At 46.6% G+C, this 19,799-nt stretch overlaps 1 protein-coding gene across 2 annotated transcripts in view; it reads left to right on the forward strand.

Moving 5' to 3' along the window:
- The first annotated feature begins 2,440 nt into the window (after positions 1 to 2,440).
- Positions 2,441 to 19,799, forward strand: part of MAN2B2 (mannosidase alpha class 2B member 2) — a 61,294-nt gene continuing 43,935 nt past the window's right edge. For both annotated transcript variants that reach the window (XR_005776409.1, XM_040419118.1), the window contains exons 1-7: positions 2,441 to 2,580; positions 8,478 to 8,624; positions 10,251 to 10,356; positions 12,020 to 12,192; positions 13,883 to 13,998; positions 15,267 to 15,444; positions 17,868 to 18,063. Coding sequence is in view for 1 of the 2 variants with exons in the window: in XM_040419118.1 (XP_040275052.1) it covers positions 2,461 to 2,580; positions 8,478 to 8,624; positions 10,251 to 10,356; positions 12,020 to 12,192; positions 13,883 to 13,998; positions 15,267 to 15,444; positions 17,868 to 18,063 (1,036 nt within the window). In the remaining variant the exon portion in view is untranslated. The remainder of the gene's footprint in view (positions 2,581 to 8,477; positions 8,625 to 10,250; positions 10,357 to 12,019; positions 12,193 to 13,882; positions 13,999 to 15,266; positions 15,445 to 17,867; positions 18,064 to 19,799) is intronic.

Below are 19,799 nucleotides of genomic sequence, written 5' to 3' on the forward strand. Positions count from 1 at the left end.
TTCTGATTAAACGACAGCAAGCAGAGATTTTGCAAATTGATACACAAATGATGTTAGAAAATTGTAAATGTTTTCATTATACATTTATTTGCTGAAACCAGAATACGTCTTTTAACCAGCCATAGCATCCGTTAAGGTCAGGTATTTCTCTCCTTCTCTATAGGGAAATGTTGCGTAAAATAGTGGTAAATAATGGCGCACACCTGTTTGCGCCATCATTTACGACTTGTCACAGTTCATGCCACTTTTCCAAACTGATGAAAAAAGCTGGTGTGAACTATAGCTAAATTCCATACCAGCTCTTAATAAATTTGATGCTGCTCACCCCAGTGCACAGGGGACCAAGATGGCCGCATGAAACTCCAGTCTTGGTCAATTTCCTCTATATCCTCCTCCGAACCAGATATCCTATTAAATGGGTTATCGAAGACCTATAATGCCCCTCCATATGCCAGGGCCCCTCACACAGATTGTACTTACCCTGCTCCCCGGCACCTATATTGCCTCTGATGCCGGCATGGCCGCCGCTGCATCACGTGGATTAAAACACCCGGCGATAGGTGGGGGGGGGGGATAGCCAATAGCAGGCCACGACGGGAACGAGCCTCCCTAACATCGTGGGTGATGCTAGAGAAGCTCGGTCCTAGATGCTGCGTTGGCCGTGCGGGGATCAGAAGCAATGCGGGTGCTGGGAAGCGAGAGAAGTACTATCTGTGTGAGGGGCCCGGGCATACGGGGGGGCACTATAGGTCTTGGATAACCCCTTTAAACCTTACTGATAATAACAACTACCTGTGAAATGAGAACAAATATTACTAAAAATTGGATATGCATATGCCCTGTATATGTGGAGGGTGGGCCCTCAGACCCATTTCCTCTGGTGGTCCCGAGGAATACCAGTCATGTGCTGGCGGTATGGAACAAAAAACAAACCCCTTTTTATGGCACTTTTTTTGTTCAGTCAAAAAACAGCACATCTGTGTGTGAGGCCTCAGGCACACGACCGTTGTTCTGGTCCTGCGGCTCGGATGCGGACCCATTTACTTCAATGGGGCGCAAAAGATGCGGACAGCACTCCGTGTGCTGTCCGCATCCGTTGATCCGTTCCGCGGGCCCCGCAAGAAAAATATAACATGTCCTATTCTTGTCCGTTTTGCGGACAAGAATAGGCATTTCTACAATGGGCCGCCTGTTCCGTTCCGCAAATTGCGGAAGGCACACGGGCGGCTTCTGTGTTTTGTGGATCCGCAATTTGCGGACCGGTCGTGTGCCTGAGGACTGAAGGAAAAATAAAAGTGCCAGGAAATCGGTTGAAAACTGCACCTGCACGTATAGCCTCTATAGGTGGCCATAGACCTGTAACAGCTCTTCATCCCAGCTCATCTATACACATACACGCTCGGTTTGGCCGAGCATGTATGTATTTTCAGTATGGAGAGAGAGAGAGAGAGAAGAAAGACGCTGTCAGTGACCTCGGTTGATAGCTTATCTCTAGGGATGAGCGAATTTCATGTTGTGAAGTTCATTTGCGTTTCGTTTGGTGGTAAAAGCAGAATTGCCTTATGGATTCCGTTATCACGGACCACAACGCAATTCTATGATGGAATGCCTTTAGAGGGATTCCGTTATTCATTCCGTCATAATAGAAGTCTATGGGCTGCAAAACGGATCCGTCCCGTTTCCGTTATGCATTCCGTTTTAGAACAGTGATTTGGCTGGGAAAAAGTCGCACGTGACTTCCATTAAAGCCAATGGCAGAAAAGTCACACACGGCCTGTAGCAACGTGTGACACAACGTCCGGATTTTTCGCGACTGTTGCATCACTGCGACACCACTGACAATCATTTATACAAATGTTGCTCTAAATCTGCAGGGTGTCAGCATATGCTGTCAGTTTCCACTATGGATTTTACTACACCTTTTGCAATGCAAAAAAAAACCATGTAATGTAATTTTTCCTGTGTGGACGTTCCCCGGGACATAAATATCACACACATTGGTGGACATTTATCACAACTGGCTCAGTCGCCCCTTAACAACCAATCAGATTCCACCTTTCATTTTTCAGAGCTCCGTTGGAAAATGAAATGTGGCATCTGATTGGTTGCTGTGGGCAACTAAGCTAGTTCTACTTTACACCAGTTTTGATAAATCCCCCCTTTAGATTTTCCACAGACTCAGTTAGAATTCACCTTCATTTGAAGAATAAGGTCCATTGAAGTCGTTTTCTTGCTGGGCTTTGCTCATGTACCTGATTTATTCCCCACAATGCTTTCCTTTCTGTTACCTTTTATGGTTTAATAGGGACTCTATCCTCCTGGTGCTCTCGTTTCCAGAATATACAGTGGCCCTCACCTTGGAAATATCACAGAAGCCAATCTGAAGGGAAACGCGTTTGAGTTCTTTTGTCTCCTGCGGCTCGCCGTCCACACCCCCGGCTTCCGGGTTCTGGCGGCAGAATGTGGCCGCTGCTGCTCGTCCTCCTCTCCGTGTGTGGAGCTGTCACCTCTGCAGACCCCATTCATGTCTTTGTCATCCCCCACAGCCACATGGACGTCGGCTGGGTGTATACAGTGCAGGTACAGGCCGTGTATATACATCCAGTATATGTTATCACTGGGCAGTCAGCTGACACCAGCCTCAGGTCACGTGACTCAGGGCACATGACGTGGGGAGATGTTATATATATACTGCAGTACATGGCTGAAGTGTGCCTGCTGGGAGTAGTAGTGCTATACATGGCAATCTCTTAGTTTTGGTATACTGGGAGGCTTCTAATATACTTTATGCCAGTGCTGGACCCTCATAATCAATTTGTAAGGTGGCGATTAGTGTCGAGCGAATCGAACCCCACGAAGTGGACTTCAATCCGAATTTCAGGGAAAATCTGATTTGCGCACAAAGCCAAATTTCCTCATGCTTCGTGGTAGTGAATTGCTTTTCCCTGAATGGCGGTAAAAAAATCAAAAAGATCATACTTAACGCATCTGTTTGAAGATCTTAAACGAAATCCCGTGCGTGGTCACTAGAGATGAGCGAATTTCATATTTTTGAAATTTGTTCGTGCCTCGTTTGGTGGTAAAAGCAGAATTGCGTTATGGATTCCGTTACTGCGGACCATAACGCAATTCTGTGACGGAATGCCATTCCGTTATACATTCCGTCATAATGGAAGTCTATGGGCTGCAAAACGTATCCGTCCCGTTTCTGTTATGCAGGAGAGGACTCAGGATGAGGAGAGGACTCCCCTGCATAACGGAAACGGGACGGATACGTTTTGCAGCCCATAGACTTCTGTTATGACGGAATGAATAACGGAATGCCTCTAAAGGCATTCCGTCACAGAATTGCGTTATGGTCCGTGGTAACGGAATCCATAACGCAATTCTGCTTTTACCACCAAACGAGGCGTGAACGATTTGCTAAATATGAAATTTGCTCATCTCTAGTGGTGACGTACAATGTCACCACGGGCCGCGTGAGATTTTGCGCAAGATATTCAATCAAGACGGCGGCAGCCAGCTCTTTACAATCAAATGGATGAGGTAAGTATGATTTTATAAATTTTTTAAAACATTTACACTGTATTATCAATGTCAGCTATGAAGGTGGTATCTGGGGGGGATGGGGCGACTTACAAAGAAATGCGTCACAAAGCTAATTTGTTGTAAAATTCGGCAAAGCAGCCGAATCGAATTTTTGAATACTTGGCTCCTCACTAGTGATGATTGACCAATCCTCCACCCCTCGCCCCTTACAAGAGATGTCTACTTTATTTCCTGTGCTTTGGCCATGTACGTCCCGGGTGCTGGGCCTTTGGCAGTTCCCTGCTGATTGTGTGATATATGTGCCCATCATAAGGCAGGCATCGGGGCTGCACTGTTTTGGTCACGGGTGCAGAATGTGGTGCCACATGAGCTGTCTCGGGTGCTACGTGTGGAAAGGAGCGTGCACACATCCGATATCCATGTTTTGCGCATCCTTAGTTTGCAGATCACAAAACACTTGTGCATGAGGCCTCACTCTATAAGGGCTCATGCACACGAACGTATTTTCTTTCTGCTTCCGTTCCATTTTTTTTTGCGGACCATATGCGGAACCCTTCACTTCAATGGGTCCGCAAAAACGGACATTCCGTTTCCGTATTGCAAAAAAGTAGTACATGTCCTATTATTGTCCGACAAATCACGGTCCGAGGCCACATTCAAGTCCGCAAAAAATACTAAACGCACACGGAACACATCCGTATTTTGCGGATCCATACTGTAGAAATGCTATGCTCAGCCCATATTGCTCATGTGTTTGGTGATTAATAAGTTACTCTTTACGTTTCCGATCCTTAAAAAAACGGATCAAATACGGAAACCATACGGATATGTTTTGTGGAATAGCGGAACGGAAGAGGACTTAAATCAGAGGGGAAAAAAACGTGGATACGAAACAACAAAAACGGACCGCAAAACAACAATGGTTGTGTGCATGAGCGCCCCTACTAATCTGCTGACATACTTGAGGCCCCCATACACATTAGAATATTGTCAGCTGAGAATGGTGGGTTCAGCCAACACTTTAATGTATATGGGGGACCTCTCAACTCTGCCCCGACAAATGAGGAGTATATTCGCCCTCTCCTTTTGTTCTCCTCGGAGATAGACAAGCCTTCGTCAGAAGTGTCTGGCAGCAGCTTTCTCCACTCTCCTCCTAGAGTACACTTACATATTCGGCCGATCCCTTGGTATTACCGTCTAGGACAAGCTGGGAGTGGAGTCAGTTAGCTGGGGGTCTGACTGTGGTCTCAGCGAGCGCTGCGACTGCTTCCTCTGATGTCACGTCCATCAGTCCCATTATGCAGCTCAAGCCCAATCAAGTGAATAGGAATGAGCTGCAATACCGAGCATGGCCACTGTACAATGTATAGCGCTGTGCTTGGTATAGTATGAAAAGGCATTGGTGCTGGGAGTCGGACCCCACCAATTCATATTAATGACCTATCCTTAGGACAGGTCTTCAGTATTTAAACCCCTCTGAGCATTGTCTTATATAGCTGCTCAGGATATAATTAAAGGGGTTGTGTGCGATCAGGCAACCTTTTAATATCAGAGCCCCATGAAAAAGCGAATTTTGTTAGATTAAAGGCTGTGTACACCTTCGGAAGCAATTTTTGTTTGTGATTGCATTTTACTCATTTTTGGCTAAAAATCATGTTTCCAATTGGTCTTTATTAAAAATATTGATCCATTCTGTCACAAAAGGTTAACTGTTTTTCTAGCTGTGTGACTGGTACTTTCACTTTGTGTCGGCCATCTAATAAACCTTATCTCTAATCTACTAAGAGGTCATAAACGCTTATTAGTAAGATAAGAACTGAGCTATAATGAGTGTTAGGAGATCGGAGATGAGGAGCCGTCAGCTGAAACAGAGTGAAAATTCAGATCCTGCTACTAGAAAAACTCAAGGCTGCACAGAGAAAGGGGCTCAACATTTTTAATAAAAACAACTGAAAAAAAGATTTTTAGCTCAAAATGAGTACAATGAAATAATTAAAAAAAATTCCTCCCAAGGGCTCATGTACACAAACGTATTTTCTTTCCGTGTCTGTTCCGTTTTTTTTTTTGCGGACAGTATGCGGAACCATTCACTTCAATGGGTCCACAAAAAAACCTGGCAGTTACTCCGTGTGCATTCCGTTTCCGTATGTCCGTATTTCCGTTCCACAAAAAAATAGAACATGTCCTATTATTGTCCACATTACGGACAAGGATAGTACTGTTCTATGAAGGGCCAGCTGTTCGGTTCCGCAAAATACAGAATGCACACGGACGTCATCTGTATTTTTTGCGGACTGCAAAATACATACAGTCGTGTGCTTGAGCCCCAAAGGTGTACAGTAGGTGTTTGTGAGATTGTGTTTTCAGCACGACAGCGTCGCGCTGATACTCGGCGATGTGGTGCCGAGATCTCGCACTCACTGGGATAGCGACAGCACATCCCAGCAAGCGCGTCATAGAAGCGACGGGAGATCCAACTTGGATTCCCGCCAATTCTACACGTGTGCGGCGTTTGTTATGAATCCTGAGGGGGAAGTCCCCGCCGGATTTTAAATAAAAATCCGGCCTGGGTCCCGCCCTCAGGAGCATACCGGGCCCTTAGGTCTGTTATGGGTTGTAAGGAGAGCCCCCCCTACGCCGAAAAAAACGGCGTAGGGGTCCCCCTACAATCCATACCAGACCCGTATCCAAAGCACGCTACCCGGCCAGCCAGGAAGGGAGTGGGGACGAGCGAGCGCCCCCCCCCCCCTCCTGAGCCGTACCAGGCTGCATGCCCTCAACATGGGGGGTTGGGTGCTCTGGGGCAGGGGGCGCACTGCGGCCCCCCCACCTCAGAGCACCCTGTCCCCATGTTGATGAGGACAGGGCCCCTTCCCGACAACCCTGGCCGTTGGTTGTCGGGGTATGCGGGCGGGAGGCTTATCGGAATCTGGGAGCCCCCTTTAATAAGGGGGCCCCCAGATACCGGCCCCCCACCCTAAGTGAATGAGTATGGGGTACATCGTACCCCTACCCATTCACCTGCAAGAAAAGTGGTAAAAACACAAATAAACCACACAGTGTATTAAAATATTTTATTTTTCTGCTCCGGAGGCCGCCCCCTGTCTTCTTTATTAGCTCTTTTACCAGGGGGGGGCTCTTCTTCTTCCGATATCCCGACGGGTCTTCTCCGCTATCCGGGGGGGTCTTCTCAACTCTCCGGGGTTCTCCTTCTGTCTTCTCCTTCTGTCTTGTTGTCTCCTTCTGTCTTCTGTCTCCGGGGGGGGCTCTTCTTCTTCCGATATCCCGACGGGTCTTCTCCGCTATCCGGGGGGGTCTTCTCAACTCTCCGGGGTTCTCCTTCTGTCTTCTCCTTCTGTCTTGTTGTCTCGGCGCACCCCGATTCTTCGTCTTCTCTTCTTGTTTTCGCCTCTCTCTGTTGTTGACTCGGCGCACCCCGGTTCTTCGTCTCGCGAGACTCGGCGCACCCCGATTCTTCGTCTCGCGAGACTCGGCGCACCCCGATTCTTCGTCTCGCGAGACGAAGAACCGGGGTGCGCCGAGTCAACAACAGAGAGAGGCGAAAACAAGAAGAGAAGACGAAGAATCGGGGTGCGCCGAGACAACAAGACAGAAGGAGAAGACAGAAGGAGAACCCCGGAGAGTTGAGAAGACCCCCCCGGATAGCGGAGAAGACCCGTCGGGATATCGGAAGAAGAAGAGCCCCCCCCGGAGACAGAAGACAGAAGGAGACAACAAGACAGAAGGAGAAGACAGAAGGAGAACCCCGGAGAGTTGAGAAGACCCCCCCGGATAGCGGAGAAGACCCGTCGGGATATCGGAAGAAGAAGAGCCCCCCCCTGGTAAAAGAGCTAATAAAGAAGACAGGGGGCGGCCTCCGGAGCAGAAAAATAAAATATTTTAATACACTGTGTGGTTTATTTGTGTTTTTACCACTTTTCTTGCAGGTGAATGGGTAGGGGTACGATGTACCCCATACTCATTCACTTAGGGTGGGGGGCCGGTATCTGGGGGCCCCCTTATTAAAGGGGGCTCCCAGATTCCGATAAGCCTCCCGCCCGCATACCCCGACAACCAACGGCCAGGGTTGTCGGGAAGGGGCCCTGTCCTCATCAACATGGGGACAGGGTGCTCTGAGGTGGGGGGGCCGCAGTGCGCCCCCTGCCCCAGAGCACCCAACCCCCCATGTTGAGGGCATGCAGCCTGGTACGGCTCAGGAGGGGGGGGGGGGGGGGGCGCTCGCTCGTCCCCACTCCCTTCCTGGCTGGCCGGGTAGCGTGCTTTGGATACGGGTCTGGTATGGATTGTAGGGGGACCCCTACGCCGTTTTTTTCGGCGTAGGGGGGGCTCTCCTTACAACCCATAACAGACCTAAGGGCCCGGTATGCTCCTGAGGGCGGGACCCAGGCCGGATTTTTATTTAAAATCCGGCGGGGACTTCCCCCTCAGGATTCATAACAAACGCCGCACACGTGTAGAATTGGCGGGAATCCAAGTCGGATCTCCCGTCGCTTCTATGACGCGCTTGCTCTCCATCGCGGCAAGCCGCGATGGGGCTCGTATGTGCTCAATCTCGCCGAGAAATACAGCGAGATTGACACAAAATCGGGTTCACCTACTGTACATAACCTTTAAGCTGTGGTGTTCTGATCATTTGAAATGTAATAAATGGATGGACCGACCCTTCAGAGCTCTAGGTCTTAGAGGGAAAGGGGGTCTCGAGCAACATAAAAGCATATAGAATCGGGTTGAAAAAACTGGTCTATTAGTGATAACCTTGGTCTCGGTCAGTTTTCTTTCCAGCCCTTACTCCGCTGTGGCTGTTCTGCGACGTCTTCCACTCAGGTGACTACATCGGCAGCCCTTTGCACAGATTTTCTTTATTTCATATTTTTTGGTAGTAATAAAATACATTGATATCATTCCAGGAGAGCATGCATGCCTACGCTGCCAACGTTTACACGACAGTAGTGGAAGAGCTGATAAAGGCCAAGCATCGCAGGTTTATTGTGGTTGAGCAGGAATTTTTTCGCTTGTGGTGGGATACGGTGGCCGGAGAATTTCAGAAGCAACAGGTGAGCCGGTGATAGAGAAATGCTAACGAACGGGCCTTCTACATGAGAGGAGGGGGAGATTTATTAAAACTTTGCCTAGAGCAACCAATCAGACCTTTCATTTCCCAAAGGAGAAAAGGTGCAATCTATAAGAAACGGAGTCAGTTTTCCCTTACACCAGTTTTGACAAATCTCCCCCCCTGAGTCTCTTATGTTACCCCTGAAGGACTGATTTATACAGCTTTCATTGAACGCCATAGCAATGCTGTCTTCATTAATCTCTTCAGCTCCCCCTAGTGGTGGCCGCAGTTGAATGGAAATACGGTACTTGCAGCCCTGTGACAAAAAAAAACGCTGCCCCCTATTAGTTGATTTTCAACATAGAATTTGGGACCTATTTAGTTTAGATGTTAAATTGTGGTTCCTACTGCCGAAAGCAGAGCTCCTTGTATTTGACGTTTTTTAGAGGGTAACCTGCAATTAAGAAATAGTTCAAACTAGACAACCCCTTTAATCTTTTATATATATATATAACTATTTACGGACCACCGGATGACTTAAAACATGTGAGCAGTCCACGTAAGTGCCTGCATGTGCGCGGACATTGTGAAGCTGCAGGAGCGGGAAGCCAGCTATCGGTGACAGTCGAGCTTGCAAAAGAGCGGTCCGAACCTCTGTTTAATTGACTCTTAGGCATCATGCACACGGCTGTTGCCTGGCCGTGCCCGTGTTGTGACCCATTCAATCCGGAAGGTGCGGAGTGCTTCCATTGGTTTTCTGTCTGTGCCTCCGCACCGCAAAAAAATAGAACTTGTTCTATTTCTTTGTGGTGCGGATGGATCACGGAACCCATTCAAGTTGAATGTGTCTGGATCCGTCTGCGGCAGCCATGCGGATGTTGCCCGTGCATGGGGGCCTGCAAATTGCGGTCCCCAATGCATGCAATGGCTGTGTGTATTTTGTATACCATTCAGGAAGCAGCCATGACACTTCCTGAGTAGTCCCCATATCTGCAGGGGCTGCTAGGTCTTACTAGATCCAGATCAGCTCTGCAGTGAGTCTTCAGAGGCTATATTATTATTTTTTATTGCTGATTTACCCTCTGACTGTTGATGTATTAGACCCTGTTACTATAGAAAATTGGCGATAAAAATATAATGTAAAGTTAATAATCTCTCCTAAGGCCTTCTCTGAACTTATGGGGGTGCAATGTGTAAAATTAATGAATGAGTGGAAAAAAAAAAACTACTAAAAAGAATACCACTACCAGCCCAAACTGCAGCTTGTAACCCCATCTTCGAGGACCATAAACTATATATCCCTCTATATAAAAATGAAAAGGAAAGAGTACACAATAAAATAAAAAATAAAGAAAGAAAAAATGTGAAAAAACCTTTTCTCTTTCATTTTAGAAAAAAAAACGTAAAAGTACTAAAATAAAAATGGCATAACAATAAAGCTCAATGTAACTGAATGGAAAAATGAGGCTTTCAGACACGCATATATGAAAACAGAATGAAGGATTGGTTCATGACCCACAACCTCTGTCCATATGCCCTGTCAGCTTGTATGGACGTCATATATGAGGGGTATATATTCACACATTAGGCACTCTACCCTATATAATATTTCCTCTGGTGTTTGCAGGTGCATCAGCTGGTACGGGAGGGACAATTGGAGTTCATTATTGGGGGGCAAGTGATGCATGATGAAGCCGTGACCACAGTGGATGATCAGATCATACAGCTAACAGGTACTCACTGTATACACCATGGAAGAGATTTATCAAAACCAATGGAAAAGTTGCCATCACAACCAATCAGTTTGCTGCTTTTATTCCTCAGAGAGCTGCTGAGAAATGAGATCTGCAATCTGATTGGTTAGTAGGGTCCTCCTGGGCCTTACTACAAGATCAGTTACAAGGCCCCGGCCTACCATGTGCCATTTATAATAGTGCTAATTTCTTAGGGTACTTTCACACTTGCGGCAGGACGGATCCGACAGGCTGTTCACCCTGTCGAATCCGTCCTTCCGCTATTTCGCCGTGCCGCCACTCCGTCCCCATTGACTATAATGGGGACGTGGACGGGGGCGGAGCTCCGGCGCAGCACGGCAGTGCACGGCGAAAGGCCACCGGACTAAAAGTCCTGCATGTCTGACTTTTTAGTCCGGCGGCCTCTCACCGTGCTGCGCCGGAGCTCCGCCCCCGTCCCCATTATAGTCAATGGGGACGGCGCGGCGGTCCGGCGACACGGCGAAATAGCGGAAGGACGGATCCGACAGGGTGAACAGCCTGTCGGATCCGTCCTGCCGCAAGTGTGAAAGTAGCCTTATGCAGCAGTAGAGCCATTGGGCCTTCTTAGGAAATAGGGATACAGTGTGACCGCTTCAGTATCCCACCCTTAGGATCTGCATCTACCTCTAGAACAGAGCTCGAAAAATGTAGGAGAGCAGACCGCGCAGCCGGCTTTCATTAATTTCTATGGGAATCCTGAAACTAGCCGAGTGGCGCATAGAAATCCCATAGAAAGTCCCATAGAAATTATTGGGAAGGGCACCACGTAAGCGCAGCCACCGCTCCATTCACTTCTATGGGGCTGATGGAAATAGCCGAGCCAGTGCGGCAATGCAGTCCACTCTTCTTTATTTTGCGGGCTCTGTTCTAGAGATAGGCGCACCTAGCGATGTGCCACTCCTGGTTTTGGTTTCAACAACTGCATAAAAATCCCACATGTGTGGCCAAACCCTGAAATGATAACATTCTGGCTGTCTGCAGCCACCACTAGAGGGCACTCAAAGTCAATAGGGACCGTGTTAATACACAAGCATTACGGTTCCGATGGTGACGTCTGCTGGTGGAAACACTGTATAAACGTCCAGCAAAGATTTACAAGGGAGAGAGGTTAAAGGGACGATCCTGAGAATAGGTCATCGATATCAGAACAGTGGAGGCCCAACTCTCAGCACCCCCACCTTTCAGCTGCTGGAAGGGTCTATGGCGTGTGACGTCATCAGTAGGCTAGGTCAACAATATTTAATTACCGTAAAACCAAATAAACCCTGCAACCCTTTTATATTCCCCTAGGCAGAATTTCAGAATTGATATACAGCATGTATCTAGGCAGGAGCATACCGAAATTGTGTTAAATGAAGGGGTCTTCAAAATCTGGACACGTAACAAAACATTGTGCCTGGGATGCGTATGTCAGTGCCGTCCTCTGGTCTCTGATGGGCCTGTGTCTGCACTAGGCTTCACTGACATTGCATCATGTGGCTACTATGGGCATTGAGGTCTGGTCCCTATACAGGCCTGGCGGTGAGGGTCCTGCTAGTTTTCACTGTTTTTGCAGCCAGGTTATTATGTAGCTGTGCTTGGAAACTAACGAACATTGAATAATACATATGTCTGTACACAGAGGGCCATGGATTTTTGTATGAAACATTTGGAGTAAGGCCCCAGTTTTCTTGGCACGTGGATCCCTTTGGAGCTTCTGCCACCTCACCTACCATTTTCTCCATGTCTGGATTCAATGCCCACCTTATTTCCCGCATTGATTATGACAGTAAGGCTGCCATGCAGGATTCCAAGGTATGAATGTAATGATGTTATTATTATTATGTCAGGGTGTGTATTAACCTATATACAGACAAATGCATTGCAATCGGATTACTAACTTTCTCTCATAAATTAACATCCTTTAATTTGGCAAACATGGTACTTTGAAGGTGTCGGATTATCAGACGTTCTGGTTTATTGGACATTAAAGGGGTTGTCCACACCTGTGCTGTAGATTGCCTGTCCTCAGGATAGGCCTTCAATATCTGACTATATACGGTATATCTATTGGCTCGGGTCTGACACCCTGTACCCCCACAGATTAGCTGTTCTAGGGTAGTTTGCAGAACTACACAGCTCCGTCCATCAGTAGAAAAGTATTGGAAAAACCCTTTAATTTGTGCGCTTTTAATGGTCACCCAGCGGGTTATGTTGCATGGGCTGTCATGGAGGGTGGTCTAAAGAAATAGCTGTCGGCTGAATGAGTGTTTGATCGGTCACTGTCTAAATATTTTTATGTTGTCTTTTTTATGTATTTTGCCCCCTTCTGCTTATGTTAGGCCAGAACATTGCCCCCTTGTGGCTGCTGTTCACACTTCAGAATGTCGCCCCCTTGTGGCTGCTGTTCACACATCAGAATGTCGCCCCCTTGTGGCTGCTGTTCACACTTCAGAATGTCGCCCCCTTGTGGCTGCTGTTCACACATCAGAATGTCGCCCCCTTGTGGCTGCTGTTCACACATCAGAATGTCGCCCCCTTGTGGCTGCTGTTCACACATCAGAATGTCGCCCCCTTGTGGCTGCTGTTCACACATCAGAATGTCGCCCCCTTGTGGCTGCTGTTCACACATCAGAATGTCGCCCCCTTGTGGCTGCTGTTCACACATCAGAATGTCGCCCCCTTGTGGCTGCTGTTCACACATCAGAATGTCGCCCCCTTGTGGCTGCTGTTCACACATCAGAATGTCGCCCCCTTGTGGCTGCTGTTCACACATCAGAATGTCGCCCCCTTGTGGCTGCTGTTCACACATCAGAATGTCGCCCCCTTGTGGCTGCTGTTCACACATCAGAATGTCGCCCCCTTGTGGCTGCTGTTCACACATCAGAATGTCGCCCCCTTGTGGCTGCTGTTCACACATCAGAATGTCGCCCCCTTGTGGCTGCTGTTCACACTTCAGAATGTCGCCCCCTTGTGGCTGCTGTTCACACATCAGAATGTCGCCCCCTTGTGGCTGCTGTTCACACATCAGAATGTCGCCCCCTTGTGGCTGCTGTTCACACATCAGAATGTCGCCCCCTTGTGGCTGCTGTTCACACTTCAGAATGTCGCCCCCTTGTGGCTGCTGTTCACACATCAGAATGTCGCCCCCTTGTGGCTGCTGTTCACACATGAGAATGTCGCCCCCTTGTGGCTGCTGTTCACACTTCAGAATGTCGCCCCCTTGTGGCTGTTGTTCCCCTGATAACAGCAGTTACTGGACTGTGTGTGAATAGCTATGAGGATTCTTCATGTGTATGTGGTAGTCTTTTATGTTCCCCTGTGCAGGTCTCTCGTGGGTTCCTGGGCTAGGGGCCAGTTTTTTCTTCTGAACTAGTATTTTTTTCTGCATGATTTATTAGTTGTTTGTTGTAAATGCCAGGACTGAATCCTCACAACAAGCCCTAATCTCCAGGGTACAAAGCACCATTATCTGTGCGGATCTTGCATTATTTTCTCTTTGCAGAAGCTGCAGTTTGTTTGGCGAGGCTCTCGCTCCTTATCTGAGAAGCAGGAGATCTTTACGCATGTCATGGACCAGTTCAGTTACTGCACCCCTTCTTACCTGCCGTTTACTAACAGGTACAGTCGTATAAAGAATCAACTTAATATTAAAGGACACTTTTGGGGAAAATCATTGCATTCTACTCATCTTGGGCCTAAAATAATTTTTTCAATTAGTCTTTGTTAGAAATGTTCAACAGTTTTTCCGCTACAGCTTTCAGTTTGATTGCATTTACACAGAATCTGTCCGGGAACTGCTCTGACGGCTCGATCTGTAGCCCTTATCTCTGAACCTCTGACAGATCATAAACAAAAGTTTAAGCCATATTTTCCGTTTGGTAAGAATTTCGCTTTAATGTGTGCTTATGATCTGTCAGGGGTTCAGAAATAAGGGTTACAGATTGAGCCGTCAGAGCAGTTCCACGACAGATTCAGGGTGAGGCAGAGAGCATTAGTCTGTAAATGCAGTGAAAATTCTGCAGAGGAAAAACTGTTGAACATTTTTTTTTAACAAAGATCAACTATAAAAATGATTTTTAGCCCAAAAATGAGTAAAACGGAATAATAAATAATTGCCCTCAGTGGTGTCCATAGCCTTTAAATTTGCTGGGTGTATCACTATCAGATGAGTCTGTAGGCCAGATCCTAAAATTCGTGGCTAAGCCTTTGCTGTCCTAGCCCTGTAACAAAAAACCCTGGCCAAGGCAAGAATGGCTTGTTGTCGCCCTCCGTGACACCCATCACCCAGAAGACTCCTCACCCCACCACCCCCTTGTGCCCCACAGCTACACCTCTGCAGATCCTGGACATCTGTTCTGACAGGTTTATGGCCAGTCATGTTTATTGAGGCATTTTCGTGATATTGGGCTCCAGACGTCCAGCTACAGGTTGTCCTTACACCACTGTTCTCAAAGTCTATCATGGTGTACAGCGAGGCTGGAATGGAGGGCTACCCTTTTTAGCAATGAGACCAGCTTTTGTCTTGGATGTAGTGATAGTCAGAGATTGGTCTGGAGACCATGTGGGCAACAACATGAAGAGGCCTTCACAAGAGAACATCACACCAGTCCTACTCCCGGAATTATGGTTTGGAGTGGCATAATGTATGATAGTGGACCCCTCTAGTCTTCATTTCAAGATGTTTTCAATAATTTGTTTCCATTTTTGCCTATAATTAACATGTCTATCGATGTGATTTCCATAATTCCGCAACTTTTCCTTCTTGGTCTTGCAGTTTCAATGTTGAGGAGTGTATTATGGATTTTCAGATTTCTAAGACAGAAAACAAAAACGCCCAGGCCACATGATGCTAAATTTATGGTAACTGGCTCCTCTCACTTCTCTAGATCCGGATTTTATTGGAATGGAGTAGCTCTGTTTCCTGATCCACCAAAGGACGGTATTTATCCTAACATGAGTCTCCCAGTTACAAGTGACAGCATTCACCAGTATGCAGAAACCATGGTGAAGAACATAAAGATGCGAGCCGCCTGGTTTAGAAGCAATGATGTTTTGTGGCCCTGGGTAACTATGGTTCCTGTAGGCTTCATTTCAAGCAAGTTATATGCTTCGTATTAGATGTTATGGGGAATGTATTAAGACTGGCATTCTTATGCCGGTCTTAATAGCTGTTGGTGTACAATGCACCAGAATTATTACCCTTTAATAATGGTGTAGATTTCTGGTCTAATGTGTGCCAGTTTTCTGCCTCCTTCCATCCATGGCTTGCCTGCTTTATGTAAAAGTGGTGAGGGAGGTGAAAAAGGGTAAAAAGTTGCAATTTTGGTGCAAAATAGCATCTATGCCAAAGTTTGCTACTTTTGTACATCAGAAAACTGCATGGATAAAACACGAATAGACTGACAAACTCAAAATGGCTGTTCAGACCATAGACATTTATGGCGAATCCTTAGGATACATCATAAATGCCTGATAGGTAGGGTCTCACCTCTGTGACCTTCAGTTTTCGGGAGTATGGGGCAATCCCATAGTGGCTGGAGGCCAAGAAATGGAGAAAAAAATCAAAGCATTTTATGTCCAGTGATACCTGCTGTTAAATGCACACTAGATGGTGTCCAACCAATGGTTGTCCTGCTTGTTTACAGCCTAGAACCAAAGATGGACCTTTTTAAAGTTACCATATTTTTCGGCTATAAGACTGACTTTTTCCCCCTCAAAAATGGGGGGAAAGTGGCAGTTCGTCTTATAGTCTGAATGCTAATGACCGCTTCCATTATGGAAGTGGTCATTAGCATGCAGGAGGCGCATGTGCTCTGCTGGCTGTACTTGCCTCCCCTGGTCTTCTTTCGGGTCCCGCTGTGGTGTCCTGTGGAGACCGTGCACAGCAGCAGGACGTAGTGCACATAGACGCACACTATGACCTGACGCTGTGCGCATCAGATCAAAAAACAAAGCGGGACCCGGAAGAAGCGGTGCTGTGAGTCCTGGCTATGAGGCGCCATCCAAAGCAAGCAAGTACATTTTTTTTTTTTTTAAACATCGGATCTGAGGTCTTAACAGGGCTGGGGGGTCCGATCAGAGGCTGATATGGTCGGATTGGGGGTCTGATCTGTCTAATGGGGGTTGGTTGTTCTGATGTGGGCAGATCTGAGGCTGATGGGGAATGGGGGGTCCAATCTGAGGCTGAGTGGGGCTGGTGGGCTCTGATCTTAGGCTGGTAGGGTCTGATCTGAGGCTGATGGGGGCTTGGCGGTACCATCTGAGGCTGATTGGGGCTGGGGGGTCCGATCTGAGGCTGATTGGGGGTCTGATCTGAGTCTGATGGGGCTAGGGGGTCTTATCAGGGGGCTCATCTGAGGCTAATGGAGGCTGGGGGTTGGTGATATGAGGCTGATGGAGGTTGAGGGGTCTGGCTGAGGTTGCTGGAGCTTGAGGGTTTGATTTTGGGGTCTGATCTGAAATCTGATAAAGAATGGGGGTCTGATGAGGGTCTGATCTGAGGTCTGATAAAGAATGGGGGTCTGATTGAAAATATTTATTTTCTTATTTTCCTCCTCAAAATCCTTGTAGTCCGAAAAATACGGTACCTTGATTAAATAATTAAATTTCTCTGGTAGATATAACAATATGCTTATTGGAATAATTTTAAAAACGTCCCTGTGTAGAGCAGAAGTCATGGTTCCATCAGTTAAAAAAGTTCTCCAGGTCCTACAGAAACACAGCACTTCCAGACCACCACACTACCACCACCATGTTTGACTGTTGGTGTGATGTTCTTATGGTGTTAGCTTTAAACCAGATGTAACAGGACCCATGTCTTCCAAAAAGTGACCCTTTGACTCATCAGTTGATAGACTATTATCCCAAAAGTGTTGAGGGTCATCTAGGTGTTTTTTGGCAGATGAGAGACAAGCCTTTGTGTTCGTTTTGGTCAGCAGTGTTTTGACGTTGCATCTCTAGCATCGATACCATTTGTTTCCCAGTGTCATTCTTTTTTTGGGGGAATCGTGTACATTGACTGAAGCAAGTGAGGCCTGCAGTTCTTTAGATATTCATCTGGATTCTTTGGTGACCTCTTAGTTGAGTCGTCAATGCGCTCTTGGTGAAATATTGGTAGCCACTACTGGGAAGATTCATCACTGTTCCACGTTTTCTCCAATGGCTCACACTGTGAGAAATATGCAAAGGTAAAAGGGAAGGGGAAAATACTTTTTACACAGCACTGGATACACCTGTACAGATCTGGATTTGTCATTGATCGGTTTCTTTTGTGCACTGTGTTAACTCCCAACTCGTCTCCGACATTGACCAACATCTATTCCACATTTGATCAGACACGTAAATGACCACTACACCCTCATAGCCACCTATACCACCAGCTGGGCACATGACAGGTTTGCTGTATGCCGTATAGATGGACGCCTCCTGTAACAACAGTATTTGGTTAATCTGATGTTGGTGTCTTTTTTCCACGGTTGCCATTACAGGGGTGCGACAAGCAGTTCTTCAATTCTTCTGTCCAGTTTAATAACATGGATTTATTACTGGAATATATCAACAGTAAAGCAGAGTTTGGAGTGACTGTACAGTATGCAACGGTTGGAGAATATTTTACTAATTTATACAACAGGAATATAACCTGGGAGATTCGAGGTAGTCAGGATTTCCTCCCTTACTCTTCAGGTGTGTAAGCAAGCTCAGAACTCGGTGGATGGAAGATAGATAGATAGATAGATACAATAAACAGATACAGTGGGATGCGAAAGTTTGGGCAACCTTGTTAATCGTCATGATTTTCCTGTATAAATCGTTGGTTGTTACGATAAAAAATGTCAGTTAAATATATCATATAGGAGACACACACAGTGATATTTGAGAAGTGAAATGAAGTTTATTGGATTTACAGAAAGTGTGCTATAATTGTTTAAACTAAATTAGGCAGGTGCATAAATTTGGGCACCACAAAAAAGAAATGAAATCAATATTTTGTAGATCCTCCTTTTGCAGAAATTACAGCCTCTAAACGCTTCCTGTAGGTTCCAATGAGAGTCTGGATTCTGGTTGAAGGTATTTTGGACCATTCCTCTTTACAAAACATCTTTAGTTCATTCAGGTTTGATGGCTTCCGAGCATGGACAGCTCTCTTTAAGTCACACCACAGATTTTCAATTATATTCAGGTCTGGGGACTGAGATGGCCATTCCAGAACGTTGTACTTGTTCCTCTACATAAACGCCTTAGTGGATGTTGAGCAATGTTTAGGTTCGTTGTCTTGTTGGAAGATCCAGCCCCGGCGCAGCTTCAGCTTTGTCACAGATTCCTGGACATTGGTCTCCAGAATCTGCTGATACTGAGTGGAATCCATGCGCCCCTCAACTTTGACAAGATTCCCAGTCCCCGCACTGGCCACACAGCCCCACAGCATGATGGAACCACCACCATATTTTACTGTAGGTAGCAGGTGTTTTTCTTGGAATGCTGTGTTCTTTTTCCTCCATGCATAACGCCCCTTGTTATGGCCAAATAACTCAATTTTAGGGCTCATTCAGACGGCCGTATGCTGTCCGCAAAAATACTGAATGCTATCCGTTTTTTTGCGGATCCGCAAAAAAACGGATCTGCAAAAAAACGGATAGCATTCAGTATTTTTGCGGACCCATAGACTTCAATGGGGCCATGTCCTGATTTTCACGGACAAGTATAGGACATGTTTCATTTTTTTTGCGGATCCGCAAAAAAACGGATAGCATTCAGTATTTTTGCGGACAGCATACGGCCGTCTGAATGAGCCCTTAGTTTCATCAGTCCACAGCACCTTATTCCAAAATGAAGCTGGCTTGTCCAAATCTGCTTTAGCCCACCTCAAGCGGCACTTTTTGTGCTGTGGGCGGAGAAAAGGCTTCCTCTGCATCACTCTCGCATACAGCATCTCCTTGTGTAAAGTGCGCCGAATGGTTGAACGATGCACAGTGACTCCATCTGCAGCAAGATGATGTTGTAGGTCTTTGGTGCTGGTCTGTGGGTTGACTCTGACTGTTCTCACCATTCGTCGCTTCTGTCTATCCGAGATTTCTCTTGGTCTGCCACTTCGAGCCTTAACTTGAACTTAGCCTGTGGTCTTCCATTTCCTCAATATGTTCCTAACTGTGGAAACAGAAGCTGAAATCTCTGAGACAGCTTTCTGTATCCTTCCCCTAAACCATGATTGTGAACAATCTTTGTCTTCAGGTCATTTGAGAGTTGTTTTGAGACCCCCATGTTGCTACTCTTCAGAAAAAATTAAAAGAGGAGGGAAACTTACAATTGAGCCCCTTAAATACTCTTTCTCATAATTGGATTCACCTGTGTATGTAGGTCAGGGGTCACTGAGCTTACCAAGCCAATTTGAGTTCCAATAATTAGTTCTAAAGGTTTTGGAA

Source organism: Bufo bufo, chromosome 2, assembly GCF_905171765.1.
Source record: "Bufo bufo chromosome 2, aBufBuf1.1, whole genome shotgun sequence".
Lineage (NCBI taxonomy): Eukaryota > Metazoa > Chordata > Amphibia > Anura > Bufonidae > Bufo > Bufo bufo.